A 27,563-nucleotide genomic window follows, 5' to 3' on the forward strand; every position below is an offset into this window, starting at 1 on the left:
GTGTTAGTGTAGTGTAGAGTTGTGGTGGTTGTTTAGTGTAGGGTCATGCTGGGGGTAGTGTTTTAGGGTTTAGGGTTGTGTTGTAGTGTTTGCGTAGTGTAGGGTCATGCTGGGGGTAGTGTTTTAGGGTTTAGGGTAGTGTTGTAGTGTTTGCGTAGTGTAGGGTCATGCTGGGGGTAGTGTTTTAGGGTTTAGGGTTGTGTTGTAGTGTTTGCGTAGTGTAGGGTCATGCTGGGGCTAGTGTTTTAGGGTTTAGGGTAGTGTTGTAGTGTTTGCGTAGTGTAGGGTCATGCTGGGCGTAGTGTTTTAGGGTTTAGGATAGTGTTGTAGTGTTTGCGTAGTGTAGGGTCATGCTGGGGGTAGTGTTTTAGGGTTTTGGGTAGTGTTGTAGTGTTTGCGTAGTGTAGGGTCATGCTGGGGTGTAGTATTTTAGGGTTTAGGGTAGTGTTGTAGTGTTTGCGTAGTGTAGGGTCATGCTGGGGGTAGTGTTTTAGGGTTTTGGGTAGTGTTGTAGTGTTTACGTAGTGTAGGGTCATGCTGGGGGTAGTGTTTTAGGGTTTTGGGTAGTGTTGTAGTGTTTGCGTAGTGTAGGGTCATGCTGGGGTGTAGTGTTTTAGGGTTTTTGGTAGTGTTGTAGTGTTTGCGTAGTGTAGGGTCATGCTGGGGTGTAGTGTTTTAGGGTTTTGGGTAGTGTTGTAGTGTTTGCGTAGTGTAGGGTCATGCTGGGGGTAGTGTTTTAGGGTTTTGGGTAGTGTTGTAGTGTTTGCGTAGTGTAGGGTCATGCTGGGGGTAGTGTTTTAGGGTTTTGGGTAGTGTTGTAGTGTTTGCATAGTGTAGGGTCATGCTGGGGGTAGTGTTTTAGGGTTTTGGGTAGTGTTGTAGTGTTTGCGTAGTGTAGGGTCATGCTGGGGGTAGTGTTTTAGGGTTTTGGGTAGTGTTGTAGTGTTTGCGTAGTGTAGGGTCATGCTGGGGGTAGTGTTTTAGGGTTTAGGGTAGTGTTGTAGTGTTTGCGTAGTGTAGGGTCATGCTGGGGGTAGTGTTTTAGGGTTTAGGGTAGTGTTGTAGTGTTTGCATAGTGTAGGGTCATGCTGGGGGTAGTGTTTTAGGGTTTAGGGTAGTGTTGTAGTGTTTGCGTAGTGTAGGGTCATGCTGGGGGTAGTGTTTTAGGGTTTAGGGTAGTGTTGTGTTTGCGTAGTGTAGGGTCATGCTGGGGTGTAGTGTTTTAGGGTTTTGGGTAGTGTTGTAGTGTTTGCGTAGTGTAGGGTCATGCTGGGGGTAGTGTTTTAGGGTTTAGGGTAGTGTTGTAGTGTTTGCGTAGTGTAGGGTCATGCTGGGGTGTAGTGTTTTAGGGTTTTGGGTAGTGTTGTAGTGTTTGCGTAGTGTAGGGTCATGCTGGGGGTAGTGTTTTAGGGTTTAGGGTAGTGTTGTAGTGTTTGCATAGTGTAGGGTCATGCTGGGGGTAGTGTTTTAGGGTTTTGGGTAGTGTTGTAGTGTTTGCGTAGTGTAGGGTCATGCTGGGGGTAGTGTTTTAGGGTTTAGGGTTGTGTTGTAGTGTTTGTGTAGTGTAGGGTCATGCTGGGGGTAGTGTTTTAGGGTTTAGGGTAGTGTTGTAGTGTTTGCGTAGTGTAGGGTCATGCTGGGGTGTAGTGTTTTAGGGTTTTGGGTAGTGTTGTAGTGTTTGCGTAGTGTAGGGTCATGCTGGGGGTAGTGTTTTAGGGTTTAGGGTAGTGTTGTAGTGTTTGTGTAGTGTAGGGTCATGCTGGGGGTAGTGTTTTAGGGTTTAGGGTAGTGTTGTACTGTTTGTGTAGTGTAGGGTCATGCTGGGGGTAGTATTTTAGGGTTTAGGGTAGTTTAGTTGTTTAGTGTATGCTAAAGGCATATTCGTTCTAAAAGTTTTCGTTATTTTAATTTGCGGCCTAATAGTACATGCGGGATTTTTTTTGCGGACTGATAGTATGCGGGATTTCGTCATATATTCGCTAATCATACTTTCTATGGCAAAATGAACCCCCTCATTTTGTTCCTTTTTAAATTAAATGTTTTAAGAGTTACCACTTTATTCCAATCAAGATGGCTTCAGGTGTGCCATACCTTTGTAATAAGTAGGACTGTTAGCCCTCTAGTTGTTCTTTAGAACACTCTGGGACATTCTGTCATTGGGCTATAGTTGGGCTACATCTGGCTGATATTTGGGCTACATTTGTTTTTTTTTGTCTCTGGTGGCCATCTTTGGGCTACATTGGGCTACATTGGGCTACATTGGGCTACATTTGGGCTCCAACATATATATAGCCCAATGTAGCCCAATATATATTTTTCAAAGTTAATTTTCGTAAAAACCACTGGAGCCTATATCTTGAGACATAGCAAAGGCACATCGGGCTACCAGTCCCTACAATTTTGCCAAGTTTGGTGTAAATCCATTCAGCCGTTCAGGCTAAAAGTGAGGCCAACCGCCCTATGGAAAATTGCATGGGAAAAACACGTTTTGGGACCCCCCTTTTTTCTCGGCCCCCCCTTGACGAAACCCCCCCAAATTTTCAGGGGCTGCTCAGAAACAAAATGTTCCATTTTCCTGAAAATTTCAGCCAATTCTGTCCTCAAACGCCAAAGTTATTCGACATAGAATTTTCAAAAATCCCATAGGAAAAAAATCCTAACTATATATACCTACTGGCTATCGCCAGTAGGTAATATATATATATATATATATATATATATATATATATATATACATATATATATATATATAATCAGGCTCACATCCTCCGCATCAGCGCCGGGACACCAAGACAACGGTGCATTTCAGGGGCAAAGGTAACCCTGTGTTCAAAATATTGTCCACAGCGCGTAGTCACCGCTACGCAAATGCACTCCCCTTCGATAGAAGAACGATCACTCCAGTTGCTTTAAGCGCATTTCAATTTAGTTTATTTTTTCAAATGCAGCATCGTGATTTCGGACAAAGAAAACCCCAACGCGTTTCGGCGAAACACTCGCCTTGGTCACGGGTGATTTCAGTAACAGTGCACAAACAATAAATAAAGTTACAAGTGACAAATAATGAAAATAAACAGAGGACTCAAGCCCACATTTTCGCTGCCATCTTAGAGTGGAGTATGGTTTAAGTATCTCATATCTGACCCGCTATACCATCCAGCATTATAAAAGCTTCAGTCAATCAGCATCCTAATCTTCATGCTTAGATGGGTGTTATTTTCATGATAGCAGTAGAAATTAGTATTTCCGATTTCATATCTAGTGCTATATCGCGTATAATTGAATTGGCATTTGCTCCAGTGGGCAACGTTCCAGTTAATAGTCCTACTTCATGTTATATAATGTCACAAGATATATTGCCGGTATACAGTATATATTCCCAAGTGAGATTTCCAAAAGAAGACCACACGGTTTTGTAATCCATTATCCTGACCCCAGTGGGTTTCTTGTCCTGTGCACTGCTACACTCCCATTCCCTACAATCAAGACAAAAAGGGGGCCAGTCAGATAATGCTGTGTAACTTTATTTATTGTTTGTGCACTGTTACTGAAATCACCCGTGACCAAGGCGAGTGTTTCGCCGAAACGCGTTGGGGTTTTCTTTGTCCGAAATCACAATGCTGCATTTGAAAAAATAAACTAAATTGAAATCCGCTTAAAGCAACTGGAGTGATCGTTCTTCTATCGAAGGGGAGTGCATTTGCGTAGCGGTGACTACGCGCTGTGGACTATAATATATATATATATATATATATATATATATATATATATATATATCTTGCTTGCTGGCGATGTCACAACCAAAACATAGCCTCAGGAACCACATGCACATTTTCCGTGTGAAGAACAAGCCCAAGGAGTCAGAAGCAGGTAAAACAGGTCTTAATTCCAGCAGTCAGAACATACGACATGACGCGTATCGACCTAGATTTGGTCTTAATGATATGTAAATGAGAGGGTTTGTTGCTCTTGAGTCTAACTGCACTGGGTTTTTAAACTGTGAAGAAGGACTTCAAATGAGAACAGTATTTCGAAAAAATTGTCTCTTAGTTCATTTTCACTTTTCTATTCCTTTTGATTTGGGACCAAAGCACAGTTTGTAACAGTCCTCTACCTAATCCATCGCAAATGCAGTTTATTAGTAATGTTTGAGTTTATTGTACTCTGACTTCATTTTATTTGCACTACATTATACTCGCTGGCTACTTCACCGCCAAAACATAGCATCAAGAATCACACGCACATTGGCTTCCTGAAGAACAAGCCCATCAAGTCAGAAGCACTTGAAACTGGTTTTAATTCCAGCAGTCAGAACATACAACATGACACGCTTCGACCTAGATTCGGTCTTAATGATATGTAAATGCGAGGGTGTGTTGCTGTCAAGTTTAAATGCACTGGGTTTTTAAACAGTGAAGAAGGACTTCAAATGAGAACAGTATTTCGAAAAAATATCACTTAGTTCATTTCACTATTCTATTCCTTTTGATTTGGGGCCAAAGCACAGTTTTTTAACAGTCATCTACCTAATCCATCACAAATGCACTTTATTAGTAATGTTCGAGTTTATTGTACTCTGATCCCCAGGTACCTCATTTTAATTGCACTACATTAGTGATGCTTAGCAACAGTTCAATATTATCCTGTCCTTCTCTTTCTTTTAAACTTCAATTATATCTTGCTATAGTGGGAAAGTATGGAAAAAATATTCCCCCTTTAAATTGTGCATAAAGGTTTATTAAAAGATTTGCAAAGTTACAAGTTCAAATAATCAAGCTAATTGTAATTCCGCAGTCAATACATGAACACATTAGTCAATCAAATTCAAAGCAATTCAAAATCATAAATGCGAAGACAGGCCATTATATAGGTGTCATAAATTAAATCGACGCAGTTTTCCATGAAGGGAAAACCCTTCTTATCTAAGCTAGGAAAGATTGAGAAAGTTGGAAAAAGTCTGGCAGAAGGTGTCAGTGTGAAGAGCCTATAAGTTGCAGAATTAAATGAATCAAAGAGTCATCAAGTATGCAGGGGAGGTAATTGCCCAAGAGTCTGACTCAGAGCATAAATATACATTGAAGTAGTTGAAAGAACACAATTTCATTAACTCACTACACTTGCATATGATTTCCATGAAGGGAACCAATCCGGTTGAGGTACATTTCTAATAATATGTACCTCTTTCTTTTCCCTGACTAGCACACAATGAAGTCTATGTTAACCACTTAACTGTTGGGTCTTTCCCCACCAGGTGCTGAGCCATTTTTAGGTCGAGCCTAGAGCAGCACATGCGCTGCTTGCTCGCTTTAGTAAAGGGATTTTCAAAGTGCTACCTACAAGCTTTTCCTGGCCTAAAGCTTGCATGCATGTGCGCATGAACGCGCGCAGCCGCCATCTGCCTTTCTCATCGCCTTGTTTTACAGTTACGAGCCGTCATGTCTCATTAAGTGCTTTCGAGCACACACAACTCCCTCCGCCTCTCTCTCCAATTCTTTCTATTTCCCAGCTCGTCTATGCCCTCTGCTTTCTTTCTTCTTTAACTTTCCAATTTCTCATCTTTCCGATCATCTTTGTATTTACTACATAGATGCATCCCGAGATATAGTCCAGCATTGCTTTATTGTGCCACTAGAGGACACTATAACCCCATGAATACTTTTTTGTTGTTGAATTTTAGGGTTACATTTATGGAAGAATTTAATTCCTGTCCTAGTTCTCCAGTGGTGTAAACTTTTCTAATACATTCTCCAAGGCCGAGGTACAATAGATTACAAGTGGTACACTTCTTACATCTGTATGTCCAGCCACCCCTTACACTCTGCTCACACACCTTGATGCCTCTAACAATACCTGTGGCACACACACTGCTTACATCTTTACATGAGACTCATTCCTCTCCCGTATAAACAGGATACCTCGACCGAAGGCCGCAGATTGAAGCCTGGTAGGAGCTACAAGGACGACTGTAGCTGTGAAAGGGGGCAGAAGCCTGTTCTGTGCCTCTGCGTTTGTGGTTTGTCATTGTACTTGTTGGCAAGGGCGTCTCTTTGAGACTGGAGTTTAACCCCTAAGTTGTTCTTTCTAACGTTGTTCATTGTGCGATGTTTGCGTGGCTTTGTGTGCGTGTGTTTATTCCCACACGTGTATCAGTTCGCCGCCGTGCTTACAGTGCCCCAAGCGGTCACTGACTAGTGGACGCTGGCCAGATATGCTCTGCTCAATGGGTTTCCCTTTCTCCACTCCACGGCATTGGGCTTTCCCATGTCATGGTTCCCACCCCTGGCACCCACCGCCGTCTATCTCCCACACTCTCACTGCGAGCCCCAGGACTCAGGGGAGGTGTAACAAAGCCAGAGGGATGGGAGCCCTGCATGGCTATTTCTGGCAGACAAAGCTGTCTTTTGTCAAGTGCCACAGCAGAGGAAGGACCACCGGCTGAGTGCCCCAGCCCCCCCTCAGGTCCCCAAAGTACATGCTGTCTCTTGCAGCGGTTGTGCATGAGAGCACGCACATAAAAGGCGACACTGAGCACCAACTGAGCATGTGCACGGGCCACACACACTCTTTGTACACACACTCTTTCTGCACACACACACACACAGTGCGAACGCTGCCTGCACACTGACCTGTGGATACGCACCATGCTGAGGGTGGCCAGATATTTGTAACAGAAAACCTGGGACATTTCCTAAAAATAGAAGTAGGACTATAATGTCACAGCCACAGAGGGGCGCAGGATGATTTAAAAGACAGCACCCACCAATGGGTACTAAGGGGAGGGAATAAATTAAATACATCTTTAACACAGACTAAGCATTGGCATAGTCAATAGGTCTCGCCTTTGGGACCTTATAAGTGTTTAGGCATGCAACAGTTGAGGTTGTTGCACCAAGGATATTGTGCTGCATAACTAAATACTGATAAGGTCCCAAAGGCGAGACCGATTGGCTATGCCAATGCTTGTTTGGCTATTGGGATAGTTTGTACTTAGGGCTCCATAACGTTTTTTTCCGCATAAGGTATCAACCCCAAATTTGCAATCTTTTTTTAACATTCTGGAGATTCTAAAAGTACCCAGAGTTTGTGGATTCACCTGGTCTGGACCAGGAAATTTGCCTAAATACAGCTAAATTCGGGGGGGTTTCAGGAAAATTTGGAAAAAAGTGCTGCAGAAGAAAGCATCAGTTTTGTTTTCTGCAAATGGCATCAATGAAGGGTATGCGTTCTAAATTCACCACCTGCCCAGCTTTCAGAAACAGGCAGACTTGAATCAGAAAAACACATTTTGCAACACAGTTTTAGCATTTTACTGGGACATAATCGATCTTTACTATTTTTTTGTGCTTTCAAGCACCTTTCAGTTAGTGATAGAAATGGGTATGAAACCAATGGTGGATCCTGGGAAGATATACATTTCTAAACATTTATGAACAGTAGACAACATTCTAAATTCAGCAAGGGGTTTGTGTAGATCCTTCAAGGGTTTCCTATTGAAAGTAACACTTGAAATAAAAACATTGAAATTGAGTTGAAAACAATCTACCATTTGTTTCTACATTTTCATCTGTAACTTCTAACTGTGGCAGATTTTATAAAGCAATATACTGTTACATTCATTGGACCTTGCTGGTTGTGGGGATCTATAGAGCGTGTAGGTTCTCTAAGATGCTGAGGTACATTTCTGTGATGGAAAGTTCTAGATTCTGTAGGGAGCCACAAACCTCCCTCCACCAGGCACTCCCGGTAGGTATCATTTTTATCGGAACACTGCGGGCAACTCTGGATGGTAGGAAATTTGTGCCGCAGTAGTGAATCCTTGGGGGATACACGCAAGCTACACCTCTCTGGTCTCTCCGGGTGTCTAGTTTTCTGAAATCCTTGGTTTGGTAGGTTTCCCTAGGTGGCCGCCGAGCCTGGGACAAAAAAGGCAGGTGTCCTCCTTGCATAGATCATTTTGATGTCTCACCAGTATGTTTTGGGCCCTTCCATTTCACAGGTACTTGGTCCACCCACACAAGTGAGGTAGCATTTTTATTGGGAGACCTGGGGAAATGCTGGGTGGTAGGAAATTAGTTCCAGCTTGATGGTCCAACAACTTTCCCACAAATAAATGTTAGGAAAATGTGATTGATTTCTTTAGCTAAATTTAAGGTTTGCAGGGGACTCTAGGTGAGAAAACTTGTGGGAATCCACACAAGCCACACCTCCCGGGACTTCCCCAGGTGTCTAGGTTCCAGAAATGTCTGGGTTTGGTAGGTTTCCCTAGATGGCCATCGAGCCCGGGACCAAAAATGCACATGCCCCCTTGCAAAAGCAGGTTGATTTGTGATTGATAATGTTGGTGCCTCCACAATATGTTTTGGGCCCTTCCCTGTTATGGTCATTTGGCCCACCCACACAAGTAAGCCCCCGTTTTTCTCAAGAGACTAAGGGGAACGCTGTGTGGTTGGAAAATTGTGGTTACCTGCAGATTCCGGAACCTTTCCTCACAGAAATGCAAGGAAAAAGAGTTGGGTTTTTTCAAGCGAAATTTGAGCTTTGCGGGGGATTCTGGGTAACAAAAAACTGGTGAGAGCCACACAAGTCATGCACCCCTGTACTCTCCTGATTGTCTAATTTTAAAAAATGTGCAGATTTGCCAAGGTGACAACTGAGCTGGGGCATAAAATACACGGTTACCTATAATGACAAAAAAAGGAGTTCTTGCTAAGGGCCCTCTTACCATCGCAGATATAAATCTAGTACTAATTTGTTAAAGTTTATTTATTATTTATTTTAAAAGTTTTGTATAGCGCAAACATGACATAGAGGGTATCAGGGCGCTTTGCAGGCAAGTTGCGGTACACACAAGGTAGACAATTGAGGGAGAAAAATCAGACCTATATGCAAATAACAACAGGTATATAGTGCCATCATAGAGGCAGGTAATAAGACCAAATAGTTGTCCAGCAAAAGTAAGTAGAGGTGTGTGAAAGGAAGAAAAAGACATGCAAGTAGCATAAAACAAGCAGAGTCATTAAGAGTCAATATGAGGGGAGGCTTCTAACTTCAGTGATGTTCTCGGAGGAGCCACTAGAGCAGCCCGGAAAGATAGAAGCTACTCACTCCATGAAGTGCTCATAAGTAAGGCTTTCACTTCCTTTTTGAAGGAAAATGTTGATGGAATCAATCTAGTTTCTGGCAGTAGGGAGTTCCAAGTTCTTGGGGCAATACCTGAGAATGATCGATTGTTCATTTGAATTTTTTTTTAATTTCTTAGGTTTGTGCAGCAAGGTACTGGAGATCCATGAGGAACGGGCACCACAGGAGACTTCTAGTTTGTTTGCAAGGTACAGAGGACTAAATCCACCACTTACACTGGCTGGTTTTAGCACCTCCAGAAATGCTGGCTTCAAAGCACAGATACTTATCAAAATTATGAAACCAAGCCTTCTGAAGGTGAGCTATAAAGCCACTTCAAGGCACCAATCGCTTTATGGTCCAACCACACACCAGTCTTTCATACTACCGGCCACAGGCCCAATTCGAACAGATCAGTGCACTCACCACAACATACCACCACCATGCAAAGGTCCATCACATTCATACCCCACAGGATGGAATCAGTTTGGCTACATTTTACCACCTGTCAAGTAACCACCTCCTTTTTTCTGAACATTATCGAATTTATACCTAGTGAACCTTTACTAATGGCTCCCATAAAAGCAACATGAGGCTCAGGAAGACATGTCTTTCATGCGGCTTTAGCTCACTCACTGTGCTAAATTCAACTCCTTCCAGTTGATGGATGCAAGTTGGGGGTGTCCGAGTATGCCCCAAGGCCTGTTCCTCAAACTGAGCGAGCATATCTAACTTTGTAACTAAAGCAAACATTCTGGAGGATTTTCCAATTTCCTAAAGGGAACATCATAAACTTTGAAGAACGGTAGTCTTTGAAACACAGGGTAGTTCATGAGAACATAGCATATGTCTTATCCGCCATTATGTGCAATGCTGTGACTATAATGCACTTATCATACAGCAAACTGAACATCTACTAAGTTTGATGGAGGATGAACATGGCAAGCAGGTCAAGCATTTACCTATATGTGCCATAGGAGGGCACTATTGGGTGAGTGCCGCACCAAATGGGTTTGAATCCATAGGTGAAGATGACGTTTTGGCTTGTTATCTGTAAAACCGTTGCAATCTGCCTTCTACCTATGCAATATTCCTGCAAAAGCATACCTAACGTAAGCTTTTCCTAGCTGCTCATGTCTCTGTCCTCATCAGAATCCTGGCTAATCCTGTTTAATTGCCTAGTGAATTCATACTAATGCCTTCCATCCCTAGCTACTTGAAGCTCCAGAATATGTGTCTTTCATGCACCATCAGCACACTTCCTGTGCTAAATCCAATTCCTTCCAGTTTGTGCATGCAAGTTGGGGGTGTCTGAGAATGGCTTCCTCCGAGAGCTCATTCCTCGAACTGAGAGAGCATATCTACCATTGAAAGTAGGGCAAATATTTGGGGAAATACTGCCTAAGTTCCCTAAAGTAATAAGCCAAACAAATGTCCTGTGGGACTGATTCACCAACACTTCTACTTTTGCTTTAAAAGTATGAAAACTCAATTACTAGCTTGTATCATAAGTAATATAAAGATGTGAAAACAATCTTCATACATGGTACTGTGTCCTGTACTCTTTTTCAATAACATTGGTTATGATATGAGTTACTAATTGAGTTTGCACACTTTTAAAGCAAGTAAAAGTGTTGGCGAATAAGTCCCACAGGACATTCCTTTGACTTATTACACTTACTCTGGTTCTCGTGGCAATCGGGATGGTCCTTGTGCTGTATACCTAATTCCCTAAAAAACCCTTCACAATCTAGTCAAGCCTTTAAAATGTTGCCACACAAAGTACTCTGACACCGTTGCTTATGTTACGTCCCCCAATATGTGCAGTCTGGGGACTATAATGCACTTGTCAGTTAGCGAACAGAACACCAACCACGTTCTGATGGCAGATAAAGGTGTCAAGTAGGACCATAAGGAACTCCATTATTTCCTCAAGTAGAGGCACAAAAACTCTACAGCTGCTTGCCTTGTGAAGTAGGAGCCTGTGGAAGATAGATATCCATGCACAACATTGAAAGGTTTACGTAACAGCAGCTCCACCTCAAGTTCATTTACCAATAGTTCTTTTCTGTATGGTACAATGTAAAACAATCAGGAAAGCACAGGGCTAGGTGCGATGGGCACTGGGGACAGTAAATACGGCTCTCTGGCCTCTTTCCATGCTTAGAACAGACTTTACAACAACAACATGGTAGAGCCTTTTTTAGGTGTCGCAAATACAATTAGCAAAGTGTCGCTCTTTCAGCCTTACAACGTCCTCCAGAGCATATGTACTGGAGGCTGCTGCTTCTGTAGCAGTAAGATTTTCAATGACTGACAACTGAAAGTCAAGGAAATACATTAAGTCTTCCAGGGGATGACAGACGATAAACAACCTACGCATTGTATGTTGCCATCTCGATCAGATGGGTAAACAGTTTCTTGCACCAAGTGTGAGTATTATGACGAGCATTGTATTCCTGAAGAACTAGGTCATTCTTATTCACTCCCCCATGTACTTGTAATCCAGTATACAGGTGGGCTTGTGTACTTCGGCCATCTGATCCCAAACCATGACCGGAGAAGGGCTCTCATCATGAACATGAGCACATACACATCATGCTTATCCAAGAACTTAACTGCGAGCGGTTCGTTGAAATGCATGCAGTGCTCTAGGATTTCTAGAGCTTCTTATTAACAAGCTCCTCCATGAATCCTTTGCGGCAACAAAGAACTGTACAGCAGGCCACAGTGCCAGCTTTGAACAGCTCTAGTCTCATATAGAAATTATTTACATAAAGGGTATAAACTTTGTGAAGGAGAGGCTGGAAAACCTCCCATACAATCTTCCCTGTGACTCCTAGTGTGGGAGGGCAGCCTACAGGGTTGAGAGTGGACTCCTTCACGGTATTCACCCTCAAGCTGTACACATAGCCAGTTGAGCTCTCACACAGCATGTGCAGCTTGAGGCCACATCAAGCTCTTTTGCTCACAATGTAATGCCTGAACAGCAGCCACCCTTTGCACAGGATCAGGGACTCATTGATGGCTATATTCTTTCCAGGAGTATAAATCTCTGGAAACCTGCAAGACAAATGTTCCACGACAGGCTAAATTTTGAACAACCTGTCATGATCTGGGTAGTCTTTGCGCAATGCAGCAGAATTGTCATCGAAATGCAGCTTGCGCTACAATTGCAACAAACAACCTCTGCTCATGTACGGTTCAAAGATGGGGGTTAACCAAACCGTGTGAGTAGACAAGGTTGGCTCATGCACTACCCCCATTTTGAGCTTAAGGCCCAAATATTTCTTAACTCCCCTAATGAAGTGGGAGTCCTCTTGTGTGCCCTAGACCCTGAGAGTGCCTCCATGCTCCCTCAGAAAATGTTCGGAATCCAAATTTGTACGCTGCACAATTTACTCAGGGAAGTCAACATCCAAAAAGAGATGGATGTAGTAAATTGGCAAAAAAATGACCGTATCAACTTTACATCCAGCTTTGCCAGTGAAAGGCGGAATTTGGAGCTGAACTAAATTGGGGCCTACCAAGAGTGCACCCAGTCTGTGCTTGCCGCCACACGTGCCTGCTCTCTGGGTTGGTCTATCCTGCTACTGTTGTCCCGCTCACAGACTGTGCTTGCGAAGGGACAGCATGACTGTCATCATCGTGTCCCTCAAAATCACTGGTAGATGAGTTGTCGAATGAAACTGCGCCGACTGAAAATCACTTTCAGATTCTGCTCCATTGTCCTCTCCCTCAGATGCTGTCTAAGTATCTACTGTCTCAGTCTCTGGTCCTGCCTCAGAACTGTCCTTCATAACCTAAGTTAGGGCTTGAGCAACAGTCATCCTCCAAGATGCCATCTCTGCAACTGCCTAACCCCATCCTTTTAAAAGTCTATCCTACATCATCATCACTGGTGGCACACAGTGTGACTATCCTTTTTGGCAACCCCCCTTGACTTCATCCTTGGATTGCCTCATTACCACCCAACTAAATAGCACCTGATCTCTCCATAGGCCATCTCTAACATACATTTCATTTGTTTTAAAGCACTAGTAACAGCTGACTTTACTAATCGACTCAGCTATCCACATATAATACTGATCTGTTTCTTTGCAGCAGACATGTTAACCCTCTGCTCTAGGTTTATGGCATATCAAAACTGCAGGTAGACAAAACTCCAATCTCTCTCTAGCAGGAACATAATCACAAGAATTATCTTGACAATTTTATTGCTTGCTCATGACATCAAGTGAGTGTAAGTTTTTTTCTAAGAATTTGAGTGTTAAATATATATACTACCTTACTACAAAAGTTAGATTAGTATACAAGGTGCACTACTAATGAATGATATTATTTTTAATATATGTGATCTGAGTGGCTGTGTGGCTGCGTAACTGTCTGTATGAGTGGGTGTCTGAGGGGTTGTATGAGTGTGTGCTTGAGTTCCTGTATGGGTGAGTGAGTGTGTTTCTGACTAGCTCTGTGGGTGTGTGAGTGGATTTATCGGTGTGTGTTGCTGTATGGGTGTGTGAGTAGGTGTGTGAGTGGCTGTATGTATGAGTGAGTTGGTATGCAAGTAGCTGTATGGGTGTGTGAGTGGATGTGTAGGTGGTTGTATGGGTGACTGAGTGGGTGTCTGAATGGCTGTATGAGTGAGTGACTGGGTGTGTAAGTGGGTGTATGGGTGAGTGGCTGTTTTAGTGGTTGTTTGGTTAAGTGAGTTGGTGTATGAGTCGCTGTATTAGGGAGTGAGTGTCTGTGAATAGCTGTATGGGTGCGTGAGCGGATATGGGAGTGCTTGTATGGATGTGTGAATGGTATATGTAAGTAGTTGTGTGGGTGAGTGAGTATGTGAATGATTTTATGGTTGAGGGAGTAGCTATGTTGAGTGGCCATATGGGTCAATCAGTGGGTGTGTGAGTGGGTGTATAGGTGAATAATTGTTTTTGAGTAGCTGTATGAGTGAGTGTATGGATGTGTGAGTGGCTGTATGGGTGAGTGACTGGTCGTCTAAGTGACTGTATGGCCGAGTGAATGGCTGCGTGAGTGGCTGCATGAGTGACTGAATGGGTGTGTGAGTGACTCTATGGAGCAGTACGTGGTTGAGCAAGTACTTGTATGGGTCTGGGTATGTGAGTGGTTTTGTGGGTGTTTGAGAGGTTGTATAGGGGTATAAGTGGTACTATAGATATGTTATCAGTGATGCCATCTGAGATGTGATCAGTGATGTCACTGACAATGTCATAAGTGATGTAATATTTGAGGTCATAAGCAGGGCATTGCGGGGGCGTAAGTTATAGTTAGGGCTGGTAACTATAACTGCTTTATTTCTATGGTTTAGTTCGAGTAAATGCAGTACCCAACTATAACGTCCCTGCAACCTTTGCTTTTTCAGTGAGTGTATGTATATATATATATATATATATATGAAATTGAATCCTGACCGCCAAACGTGGCGGAACAGCAGGCGTGGACCTCTTCAACAAACAGCAGTTCAAAACGCGAACCAAAGCCACAGCAGACAAAAGATGTTTTCACCAATCCATTTTATTGCAGAAAATGTAAGAGCCTGTGCCCTCCCTGACGCGTTTCGCTCCGCAAGCGGAGCTTGATCACATGACGCGTCAGGAGTAGGACGAGCATTAAATTGACAATAAAAGCCCAAGCGCCTAAAGAAACAGGACGCAAGGGTGGCATGAAAGCAAATGAACGTTGAAATAGCATTCAATATACTGAAAATTGTCTATTAACATCACTGAGAGATGGGGGGCACAATATCACTGCATAGTGCATTAAGAATTATAAATCGAGTTGGTCTTTTATCCATGTAACAGTAGTAATGAGACCTCAAAACCAAATTAGATCTCAAAGCTTAAAACTTGAGGACATAGACGATTAAACAATGCCAAACAGAACATATATGTCACAAGATCAATATCAAACATGATTAAATAACCAAAAATCAATGACAGATCAAAGTGTGAAAACAGTTCATTGCCAGTGCAAACATGATGGTCTATTTAATCTACGTCCAAATGTCTTAATAATATTTTTGCTCAAGTCAATACATAATTATTCTTATCATGCATGCCCTCTCAGACGAGTGAATACAAAAAGTGCCTTCATGCTAAAGTGCCAATGCCTAAAATTCATTGTATAATACAATATAAAACTTTAATAATGGCAGCGGAAGAACCAATGTGAAACATTACCCTTAGTACTGTGCAAAAAATATATATACATCAAACAGATTCATTATCTTTTTAGTCATTTTTTAGAGATGTTTAACTTACAGTCAGATAGATAATACGTCACTAGACCTCATAGAAAGTGGTGTAATTCATCAAAGGCATTAAGCCCATTGGGGGCCCGGGTGTCAAGTAATAGAATGAAAAACGCCTCTTTTTGACGAAGCAGTTTTTCACGATCCCCCCCTCTGCCTGGGTTAGCCACCGAACATAACAAAGTGTACTTTAGATCTTTTAATTTTTTGTCATGTACAGCTTTGAAGTGGCGAGCCACCGGATAAGTCATATCCGAGTTGACAATGGCTCGGATATGTTGCAGGATACGTTGATAAGCCGGGAGTTTAGTACTCCCTATATAGGATAAAGAACATGTGCAGGTGAGTTGGTACACTACATATTCACTGCGACATGTCAGATGTTCTTTTATTGGGATCAATTTATCATTGAAAGCCGAGGTATAGTGGGTTCCATTCTCGGCAAATGTACAGGCACGACACGACGTACATCTAAAAAAACCTAGTTTGTTTAACCAATTAGTTTTGGGTGGCAGTTCTGGCTGTGTTCTGTCTAATGCGTCTTTCATAGACGGCGCCCTCCTAAAAGTAATGGCCGGTGATTTGGGCAAAAATGGTGCTAAGATGACGTCGGTTAATACAATTGGCCACTCAGATCGAATGATTTGGCTGATCTTAGAGATTTGGGCACAAAAAGTGGTGATGAACCGAACAGAGCCCTGTTCGGTGGTGTCCCTCTTCTCCTTGTTCCTGGGAGTAAGGAGATCCATTCGAGACCGAGCACCAACCTTTGCCAAGGCCTGATCCAGAATGGTTCCACTATAACCTCGCCTCAGAAATCTAGTCCTAGATTCCCTTAAACAATGTTCCAAGCTATCAGGGCTACTACAGATTCTTTTTATTCTGATGAATTCACCCAAGGGTATACTGTTAATAGTATGGGTCGGGTGAGCACTGCGGGCATGTAAGATGGAATTGCCCGCAGTGCTTTTTCTATGGAGCTTAGTCTGAATGGTGTTCTGATCAATGTAAAGCTGGACATCCAGGAATTCGGCCGCGTCAGAAGTGATGCTAGCCGTAAACCTCAGATTCCTATCATTGACGTTGACATCTCTCACAAATGCCGCTGCCTGATCTTGGGTGCCTCGCCAGATGATAAAAATATCATCGATAAAGCGCCAATAATGCACAAGATGAGGAAGCCAATGTGTGTGAGTGACCTGGAGAACATGCTTCTCCCACCAGCCAACATGGAGGCAGGAATAGCTGGGGGAGAAGCATGAACCCATGGCCACCCCCCGTTCCTGGTGAAAGAACTCTTTCCCAAATTGGAAATAGTTATTAGCAAGGCACAGCTTTATCATGTCCATGAGCATTAGGTTGTGATTTCTAAAGTCCGCCTCTCTGCTGTTCAAGAAATATTCAACTGCATGAAGTCCCTGCTCATGGTTGATGCTAGTGTATAGTGCCTCTATGTCCATCACCAGAAAACAATAATCAGAACACCAAGTGACGTGACTAATTTTGACCAAAAAATCTGTTGTGTCTTTCAAAAATGAGGGAAGGGAAAACATATGGGGTTGCAGAAAAAAATCAACATATTTCGAGATGTTCTCATTCATGCTGCCTAGAGCTGAGATGATCGGACGGCCTGGGACAGGAGTGGTGCATTTATGGATTTTGGGCAAAAGATAAAACAAAGGAGTGATAGGGTGTGCAACATTGAGAAATTTAGTTTCCTCTTTGGTGAGTAAGCCATTTCGAAACCAACGATTGATGTTTTTTCTCGTGTTTTCATGGCTTTTCAACATCATAAATTTAGTACTCTTTGTATAACAAGATACATCACCAAGTTGCCTATTTGCTTCAATAGTGTAATCAGATTTTGCCCATAACACTGTATTCCCTCCCTTATCAGAATTTTTGACGATGACCTGGTCATTGCCCTGGATTTTCTTTACAAGTCTCATATATTGCATGTTATTAAAATCGACCTGTCTTTTCCTTTTCAGCACCTTTATATTCAAAGATTTGAATTCTGTTATAATCCTGTCACTAAAGACGTCAACAGCGTCCTTAGGCATCAAAGGTAAAAAAGTTGATTTTCCACGGAAAGTAGTAGGTGGAGAACAATTAACACTCATGGCCTGACTTACTGACAAGTCAGTTTGCGTGTTACTTTCATGGTCTAGAGACAATAATGACTGTAAGCCCTGTAAATCTTTAACCTGCAACGATTTGACATTAGATGTTGTCTCATCAGACACAGCATGTATTGATGCATTATCAGGATGTAGTAAAAAATATTTTTGCAATTTGATCTTTCTGATAAATTTAAAAACATCAATCCGTGCTTGGACATAGGAAAAATCGTTAGGAGGACAATACGACAAACCCAACGAGAGAAGTTGTTCCTCTGCCTTGGATAAAGTCAAATCAGTCAAGTTAATTACAGTATTATCATGCTCACTCGTTAATTGTTCCAATTCTTGCGAGTTTTGCCTCGTTTGCCACCTCTTTTTGGCGCTGCGTTTCCTGCAGCGTCGCTGTTGGCTGCCGCTTTGTCTGCTTGAGGAGGAATGTTCCGTGAGCGCAGAGAGTACCTCCGGTCCTCGCTGACAAAATTCAATTCATCAGCCATAGAGAATTTGGTTAAATCAATTGAGCTTAACACTGCACGTGATAAGCTTTCTTCAGATCCACTGAACGATGCCACTGAAAGGTTGTCCTGATTGGTTGAGGTAGGATCGATGTTTGACCCCGCAACGGCATTGATGGTTATTTGTTGCCCGGTGGACATAGCCTTGCGTTTGTATGAATCATATTTACGAGAAAACGTAAATATGCGCCCTGTCTCATAGTCCTCTTTATCCCTGGCAAACTTATTAATTTTTCGTTCTTGAATTGTTTGCCCCAACTTGGTGAGTCTTAAATCAATTTCCTTTCGGGCATTCGCAATTAATTCAGTGTCGCCTGATGCCTCTAATGCTGCATTAGTTTTTTCTATTTCAATTAACAAAAGTTCTCTATCAGAGTGGGCATATTCAGTCAGAATTAATAACATGTTCCTCGATGACTGAAGACTGTTCTCAGCCCACCTCTGAAGCATTTTGGGGTCCGGATTTTCATATGTTGGTACTATCATGACTCGTAATCCTCTAGGGACCCGGTTAACTTCCAAATACTTGTCCAATGATTTTTTCTCCCACCATTTCGAAAGTTCACTGCGAAGTAATTTTTCCAAGGTTTTAAGTAGGTCTTTAGTACTGTTGCTCGCATTTGCTGTACGACCTGCTTGAGCATTTGTGAGATTTGCAGTGGGTAAGTTCTCATATAGTGCCTCCGCCGCCATTTCCCTACTCCTGAGAGCGTCGGTGGATAACATAATTGCAGTTGTTATTTTAACGGTTTAAAATACCGCTGGATTTAAGTTCGTAAATACTGCTGGTTAAACGATGGATAAATATCGTCAATGGTCGCTTTGTAAATGCTGGTATTTGCTTAGGGCCTGCCTCATTCAGTAAATGTCACTGGCGCGCGCCTGCAGCTCCTTACCAGAAACGGTCCAGAACGCCGAGTGAAACCTACGCCTCAATCTGCTTCCCGACACTTCTCCGGATCAGGTGCCGCACAGCGCCAGCCAGTTAAGTAACCACAGTAGGCAGGGGGCACGGTCAAAGTACTTTTTCAAGTTCAATCGTTGGAACGCAACATATATATATATATATATATATATATATATATATATATATATATATATACATATAACATCACTTTTTTTTATATGTGTGGTTTCCCTGGAGACTGGTCGCGGCCCCAGGGAACCCACCCATGTATAAAAAAAAGTGAACTCTCTCTCTCTCTCTCTCTCTCTCTCTATATATATATATATATATATATATATATATATATATATATATATATATATATATATATATGCGTATAGAAAGATATATGTGTGTGTGTGTATATATATATATATATATATATATATATATATATATATATATATATATAGAGAGAGAGAGAGAGATCTCTCTCCATATATTTATATAGGTCACTTTTTAATAAATGTGTGGTTTCCCCTGGGGGGCTGATTGTGCCCCCCCAGTGAAACCACATATGTATAAAAATAAATAGCCCCCACGGGGGGTTAGCCCATGTGTACTAGCCCTGTCAGTTAAAACATTAAAAAAATATATGTTATAGTCCCCTGGGGGGGCAATCACACCCCAAGGGGAAAAACACATGTATATATGTGAAAGAAATGTTACCCTCGGGGGCGGCGGCCAGGTACCACTTGGGCCTATCCCCCTAATGGGGTTTCTTGTGATCTTGTGAGGTCTAGTGGGATTCCTGCTTGTGGATCAGTTTGTGAAAGGCATCCCTGGAAAGGGGAGTCACTCCCCTTTCCAGCGATGCCTTCCACAAACATGGGGGGCATCTAAAACCTCCCCAGATCCAGATCGGACGTGGGAGCAAACCGTACCTACTTCTTCCAATCCACTCCGGTGAAGGTTTGTGACATCAGCACACTGACCTAATAAATGGGTGAGGGAGACCCGGAATCGATTCAGCATTGCCCTGTTTTTTTTTTTTTTAAAGGAATGATCCAGTGCTTTGCCCCCGAGAATTCCCTAAAGCCTTCCACAGTGTCGGCCAACAGCCATATGACGCACCATGGAGCCATTGGCCAACACACACACCAAACGGTTTAAGTGACCTTCAGCTAAATATCCGCAACAAGATGATACAATCTTTCCAGGATGTTCTCATTCGCAAGAGCTCTATCAATATTTTGCTCTCTCATAAATACCCAAAGATAAATATTCTAATGAGAAAATTACACAAATAAGACATCATTTAACATTTACTGGTTCAGCTTTTCTCCTGTTACGAGAAGAGGGAAAAATACACAAGAAAGGAATATGGCATTGGCACATCCGCAATTTGAAATTGAGGCCTCCATTTGCTGCAGTTAACTATAACAAGAATATCACACAGTAAATGCATTTGCATGTTTCAGATTAATGTCAATGTATGTGCAAAGTATTTAGTTATTAAATATTTCTTCCAGATGTTAGAAGGCTCACTGCCCCTTCCCAAACGGATGCAAAGCTTGGCAGTTTAATAGTTATTGTGGGCTTTCTTTGTTCCCACGATTCAAGTTTAAGCAATAAGTTAAAAAGCTAGCAAAGTCTATCACTCCAAGACTCCTCTGAAAATCACCATTCTAGCAGATGAACTCTATCCTGGGTGGTCAAATAATTAGTAGATCCAGCTCGATTTAGTTCAAGATCAGACTTCACAGGAAGGAGGAGGTGAGAGTTGATCAGAAGAGGTCTGATAGAGGCTGGTACCTTGTTTAGGTTGCCCAGCAAAGTACTCCGTGAACAAGTGTTCCACAAAAAGGTGGGTGTTGAGAAAAGCTCCGGGGAGCAGTTTCAAGATGGAAAAGCATAAACTCTGATTGGATTCCAGTTGAACACACAACACACCGAAGAGAGGAGAAGGTAAGCAGCCTTACACCCTCCTAGAAAGATGTATGGCAGCTGCAGGTAGGAAGTACAATTAGTGTTCTTGCCTGAAAACAAACATCCAATAAGTCACACTTGGACTGTCATAACACACATGTGTGAGTGCTGAAGGGAGGGAAGGTTGTCCTTATGAAAGAGAAGGTCTGACACATTGTTTAACCTTGGAAAAACCAAAGGTGGTGATGGACGGAGCGTTGATAATACAAACACTCACCCCGTCAACTGATCTGGGTTTAATCCATCACCGTTCTTTAGCTCACTCCGCCACCCCAGTTCAGACATGGCCATATGCAAATCAGTCTGACCCTGTGCCTCATGGGAACAGTCCAGCCCGAACTGCTAAGCCATGTCTTCCCTGGACCGGAATCAAGCTTCCCAGGACCGGTTTCTGGCATTGCAGCCGTCTTCAGCCAGGCTTGCTTGACTCCAGTGGCAAAGTGAGCAAGGGACTCACGTCTGAGCATACCCTGCCAACTTAGGGCGAACAAAGAAAAACCAAAGGTGGTGATGGACGGAGCGTTGATAATACAAACACTCACCCCCAGTCAACTGATCTGGGTTTAATCCATCACCGTTCTTTAGCTCACTCCGCCACCCCAGTTCAGACATGGCCATATGCAAATCAGTCCGACCCTGTGCCTCATGGGAACAGTCCAGCCCGAACTGCCAAGCCATGTCTTCCCTGGACCGGAATCAAGCTTCCCAGGACCGGTTTCTGGCATTGCAGCCGTCTTCAGCCGGGCTTGCTTGAGTCCAGTGGCAAAGTGAGCAAGGGACTCACGTCTGAGCATACCCTGCCAACTTAGGGCGAACAAAGAAAAACCAAAGGTGGTGATGGACGGAGCGTTCATAATACAAACACTCACCCCCAGTCAACTGATCTGGGTTTAATCCATCACCGTTCTTTAGCTCACTCCGCCACCCCAGTTCAGACATGGCCATATGCAAATCAGTCTGACCCTGTGCCTCATGGGAACAGTCCACCCCAAACTGCCAAGCCATGTCTTCCCTGGACCGAAATCAAGCTTCCCAGGACCGGTTTCTGGCATTGCAGCCGTCTTCAGCCGGGCTTGCTTGACTCCAGTGGCAAAGTGAGCAAGGGACTCACGTCTGAGCATACCCTGCCAACTTAGGGCGAACAAAGAAAAACCAAAGGTGGTGATGGACGGAGCGTTGATAATACAAACACTCGCCCCCAGTCAACTGATCGGGCTGGACTGTTCCCATGAGGCACAGGGTCAGACTGATTTGCATATGGCCATGTCTGAACTGGGGTGGCGGAGTGAGCTAAAGAACGGTGATGGATTAAACCCAGATCAATTGACTGGGGGTGAGTGTTTGTATTGTCAACGCTCCGTCCATCACCACCTTTGGTTTTACATTGTTTAACCTTACCTAGTGTACCCAAAAATAAAGTCAAGTAGCTGGTATACATTAAGGTATTTTTAATTCAGATCATATGGATGCCTTTCCCTCCCTTCAGCACTCATACATGGTTGCTGTGACGGTGCAACTGTGACTTATTGGACATTTGTTTTCAGGCAAGAACACTAAGTGTGCTTTCTACTGCCATACAGCTTGTGGTAACAGTGGGTTCCAACTGAACGTCATCCGTCATTCAAACCTGTGAAATGAATTCAACTGATAAAAGTTTTGCCTATTCCAACTTCAGGGCATGCTGTAGGTAGAACAACGTGTGGAACACCAGGGTGTCTAACCTATAATCACAAGAGCTCCTTCAATGAAGATTAACAGTTCATTGGTAGGGTGCTCTTATATGTCCAGAAGACTATGCTATACATGCAATTATTAAAGAGGTTTTTTCCACAGATGCAGAGGGAGGACTCTGGATTATGGCCCCCTAAGTGCCCTCCTCCATTAAATATTTTGAAATGTTATCATTAATGAACAGTGTTGTGTTAGTGTGCATGTTGGGCAAGACCTGTAAAAAACAAAACACTAATTTCAGCATAAGGACAGTGCACGTAGGGGTTTTATATACATTATCTGAGTATACATTGAGCTGATATTTAGATAAAAGGAAGCAATATTGTGCTGAAGCTAAATGGGAAGAAGTGATCTACAGTTCTTTTTTGCCGTAGATAGTTAGTGACTACATGGATTTTATTTACAACTTGAATATACATTTGAACAGTGAGTGCCACTAGTGCAGTAGCACATTTCATCTTTATTATTATTGTGCAGAGCTTTCATCAAGACATTCAGGGTCTGAGCCAATGTGCAGGGACCGGCGACTAGAGTTCATTAGGGACGTATAGTTTAGAAGCTTTCTACTTCGTTTTACGGAGATAAGGTACCATTTAAGGAGGCATGTGTCAGCAACAGTGTATAGTGAGGCTGGTGTGAAATTTTGATAGATTGCCTGGTCAGCCTGCAATGATAGCTGCAGAATAGACCTGCACTCTTTTAGCACTAAGAGGTAAACATCTTCTGTCTGTCATATGTGATAGAAAGAACTGTAGTTTTGGCAGAGACTGACAATCGATAATGGAATTTTTTTAAGCCATGGAAGGTATTCCATCAACAGTGTCAAATTATTTTGCAGACAGCAGTTCCACAATGTATTTGCTAGCACATTGTTCATGGAACCGATGCTTAGCAATTTGTTCAAATACAGCACCACAATGACATGGCAGTGAGTAGTCCAATTTAGCTGGGGAGTGGATCTTGCAACTAGATATTTTCCTGATGGCGTAAATGACAGTAGCATTAAGGAGGCGGAGTGTAGTTTAGACTAGTTGTTGAAAAGCGTCACAATGCGTTTAGAAAATGGGTTTGACCCTCTCAATCCTGTAGCATCCTGTGCTTCCTCTTGTTGTTTTGCCCAATTGTTCAGAACTGTAGGTTCAGGGCAATGAGATGGTTAGTGGTTAGCATAAATCAAACACACTATCTCTTTGTTTGCTTGATTATCCCAGAACTCGTTTATTGTTTCTAACTACTGTTGCCTGACTGCTAGAGCGAGATCTGTGTACATCAGTATGTAATAGAAAAGTCCAAGGTTTGAATCTCTACAAGTTCATTTTCATCTTTTTAAAATCCGAGTACTTGTAAGTCGAAAAATATCAGTTATCAGCAAAATGCAGAGATGTCTTGATTTCTTGTGCATGCTACTCACTTGCTTTTTATTTTCACTGAGTGCTTTAGACATGAATAAATATAAGAAAAACATTGAAATTACTTATTTTTCTACACTGTAGAAAGTCTGAGTTCTTTTTAAAGGAATAAAACCTTAATTCATGCTAACTAAAGTGATATATACAATCTCAAGTAAACGAGGTCTGAGTTTTCATTTAAATAGATTTTTGTTCCTTAACATGGCCTAGCACCTTCCTCAACTTTCATGCAAATCATGTTTTCGAACAGCACGATAACCCATTAGTGTCTAGATGAGTAAAAGTACTCATTTAGAAAAATGGCAGAAATGCTTATTGCACATCTGTCAAAAACAAGATAAAAAGCATTGCATATGCTGCCCAAAATATTCAGACATTTCCTCCATTTTTCAGAAACGAGAATCCTTCAGCTTTTATTTGTTAAACATACAATAATGTACTTTTGATATTATATTGTCTTTTCTGATTTAAAATTGCAATAATGATAGTTAACAACTAAATTCTTTATAATTAAACTGTGAGCCCATTATTATAAATACATTGTGATCCCACCAATTGCAAATTTCTTTTCCGACACTATTAACAATTGCGTTTTTTCACACTGAAATGAAGATTTGAAAAAAGAGATTTGAAAAAGTTCCAAAGTGTGTTCACTCTTAAGACTCAAATAATTGCATTTCTTCCCAGGGTAAGAAGCTGCCATATCACCTTGGGGATGATGCTTCCGAGGGTGAGGTTTCTGACGAAGATAGCGCCGATGAAATTGAAGATGACTGCAAATTGACTTACTGTTTTGTAAGTATACAAGAATTTGTGATTTTCAATTAGTGTAGAATTTGATGAGGATAATACGTTTAACAAAAACGTTTAAAATTGCATCACCAGTTTGCAGAATTTGAATCTTGCAAAATGACTGCCTTCTGTGCATTCGTAGTTGCATCTCAGATTTATTCATTTAGATGTTTAAAATAAAAAGAAACGCCTGTTTTTGAAAGGCGATTAAGGCTTTCGAATTTTCCCTGATATGTTCACCAACAACATGGCAATTTGCCCTACTGTATCATCACCCTCAGTCTAACTTTGACATAACACAAACTATTCTATTTTGGATAAAGTACCTTGTGCTGTTTATTATGAGGGTATTGGAACTCATGAAGAAGTTGCGAGATCAGATAGAGGAGCTTGTCTGAGCTCCTTTATAAGCATTTAATTTTGTATGTAAGTATGTAATTTTGCTGCAGCAGTGTTTTCTGCATAATTATGGATACGCCACATATCTTAGTCATTCCACAATCTGAAGATTTCTGAAAAAAAAATGTTTCTAGCTCAAACGGATTAAAAGTTACAAAAAACACTGCAACACGTTGCTGTGCAGTGAAAGGCTCTTTGCAAAGGTTGTCTGGTCACCTATCTATCGCTTACTTGTGTTTTTGGGTGTCAAAGTTGTACTAATGTGGCGAAACCATCGCCCCAACCGTGTTAACGTGTACAAATGGCAAAATAATCCTGTAATACTAACAACAAATGTGCTGCATCACACCTAATAATTTGGCTTTTCTTGCCACGTAATCTATGAAACCTGTCTGCATCATTTGGACCACCTCTGCTGTATAACTCCATTGTACCAGTTTATAAGGTCTGGGAACTCCAATGCCCATGTACAGCAGGGACAGTACATGTGTTGGCACAAGGGCGGCACTGGCAGTCATCTTGTTTTATAACGTCAGGTGGTCTTTGTGCAGTAGGGGTAGTATGAATGTTGACACTGAGAGGTACAGATTCTTTTGGTCATGTCCGTTTTGGAAACTCTGAAGGAAGACCTAGCTTGTGAAGCAATGAATAAAAGATTTTGCATGAATTCTACACAGATTTGTGTCCCAATGCAGGTTTTCCCGCAAAGATACAATTTGCGTTCATTTGCTGTCGCTCCACCCCCTCTCCCCCCATATTTATTGCCATTGGGGAAAGATAAGCGGGACCTCTTCAAAATGAAGTGTTCCAAAGGTGAATAAAACAGATCTGATTGCCCGATTAGTTCCTCATATCTCCCCAGAGTTTCAGTTGGAGGTTTCAGCTTTTTTCAGAAGTTCAATGTCTAGGGTGAAATTAAGCAGTTCTTTGGTGCGCCTGCATATCTTGTAATTTCCTGTGGCACAGGTAACTGTAGTTCTTCTCCCCACTGGAATTGAGTCCACTCCTGGTGAGCGCCTATGTCTAATGATTACTGTGCAAGGTCTTTGGTCAACTGGCCTGCTATGCACAGCTTTCCAATTACCTCTTTCCATCAGTCAGACTAGTGACTCTTAGATGCAGCTTCAAGATCACAATCATGTCTGGCACACCTGTCCCTCATTTGTTTTAGCGCTTTTGACTAGGGGTAGCCATGCTAAGCACAAGGCAGACACATTTTCTATTTAACCCAAAAGTCTCCACATAAATGTTTTCAACATTCTTGCCTTTTAGTTATTTTACGTGTGCAATAAATCCTGTGCACCACTAGTAGCTATTGGAGAAATTGGCATCCTTATGCCTCTTATGCACTATAATTGTTCCAAGAACAACGCCTCCCTCATCACATGAGTGAGATCCGCACCCCACAAATTTCCTAGGATACAATTTATTTTATCTGTAATTGACAGCAATATACAGGTTCTATGCTAGCACTTTGTTGTCGGCAAGAGGTCTGCACTCCCTGACAGTGGGTGTTTCTCACAGGTTTACGGGGAAACCATCCAGCATGTGTGTGACTAGACAGTAATGGTATCTAAACAGAGAGAGATAACAGACATTTTCAAGTGCTTTCTGGTTTTTTAATTCTGTACCTGCCTCGACTTTTACCTTGAAGAATGCTTTAACCACTATTGATTGTAGCTGCCTTGGGCCTGATCATGTTTAAGTTAAACTACCCATCAACATAGACCACACAACCCCCATATATCCCTAAGCTGGCTAGTAAGTCCACCTAGTGAGACATGCAATGACTCAAAGAAGTACCTGTTATGACCGAGAATAGCATGTGAAATCCGGTAATCTGTCTGAGCATTTCTCAACACAAGCATAGAAAGAAGGGATATTGTAGTGTAGTTCCTATAGTCCCAATAGGCTCTGCGCATTGGAATAATATCTTCAGTAGTGTAGACATAGGACTGAGGTTAACTAGGTCTCTACTGACTATATTAGACTTAAGTGTTTGCCTGCTAGCTCAGAGTTCACTAGAAACTTTCTCGAATAAGCGAGGAGGAGTTTAACCTCCCTGGATAGACAAGAAGGGATTTAGTTTCTGACAACCATAAAACATGACAACTTTGCTCTCCCTGAATAAGAGTATATCTCTAGAGTTGTGTGAAAACAAAAGACAGCTATTTCACTCAGTCAAAGGTGCGTACTTAGTTTCACCAGATTGCAGAGAAAAAGAGAGACGGGCGTTTTCAATAAAAGGTGTTATTTATTGAGCAGTCTCTTTCCTCATACAAGAGAAATGAATTGCTACAATTGCAATACTTATAGTTAAGTAAAGTG

The 27,563-nt window shown here is 42.1% G+C and overlaps 1 protein-coding gene across 6 annotated transcripts in view; it reads left to right on the forward strand.

Moving 5' to 3' along the window:
* Positions 1-27,563, forward strand: part of PLCH1 (phospholipase C eta 1) — a 942,696-nt gene that overhangs the window by 726,540 nt on the left and 188,593 nt on the right. For all 6 annotated transcript variants that reach the window (XM_078667769.1, XM_078667764.1, XM_078667766.1 and 3 more), the window contains exon 11: positions 24,732-24,839. In XM_078667769.1, the coding sequence (XP_078523895.1) occupies positions 24,732-24,839 (108 nt within the window). The remainder of the gene's footprint in view (positions 1-24,731; positions 24,840-27,563) is intronic.

This window comes from Lissotriton helveticus, chromosome 11 (assembly GCF_964261635.1).
Source record: "Lissotriton helveticus chromosome 11, aLisHel1.1, whole genome shotgun sequence".
In the NCBI taxonomy this organism is placed as follows: domain Eukaryota; kingdom Metazoa; phylum Chordata; class Amphibia; order Caudata; family Salamandridae; genus Lissotriton; species Lissotriton helveticus.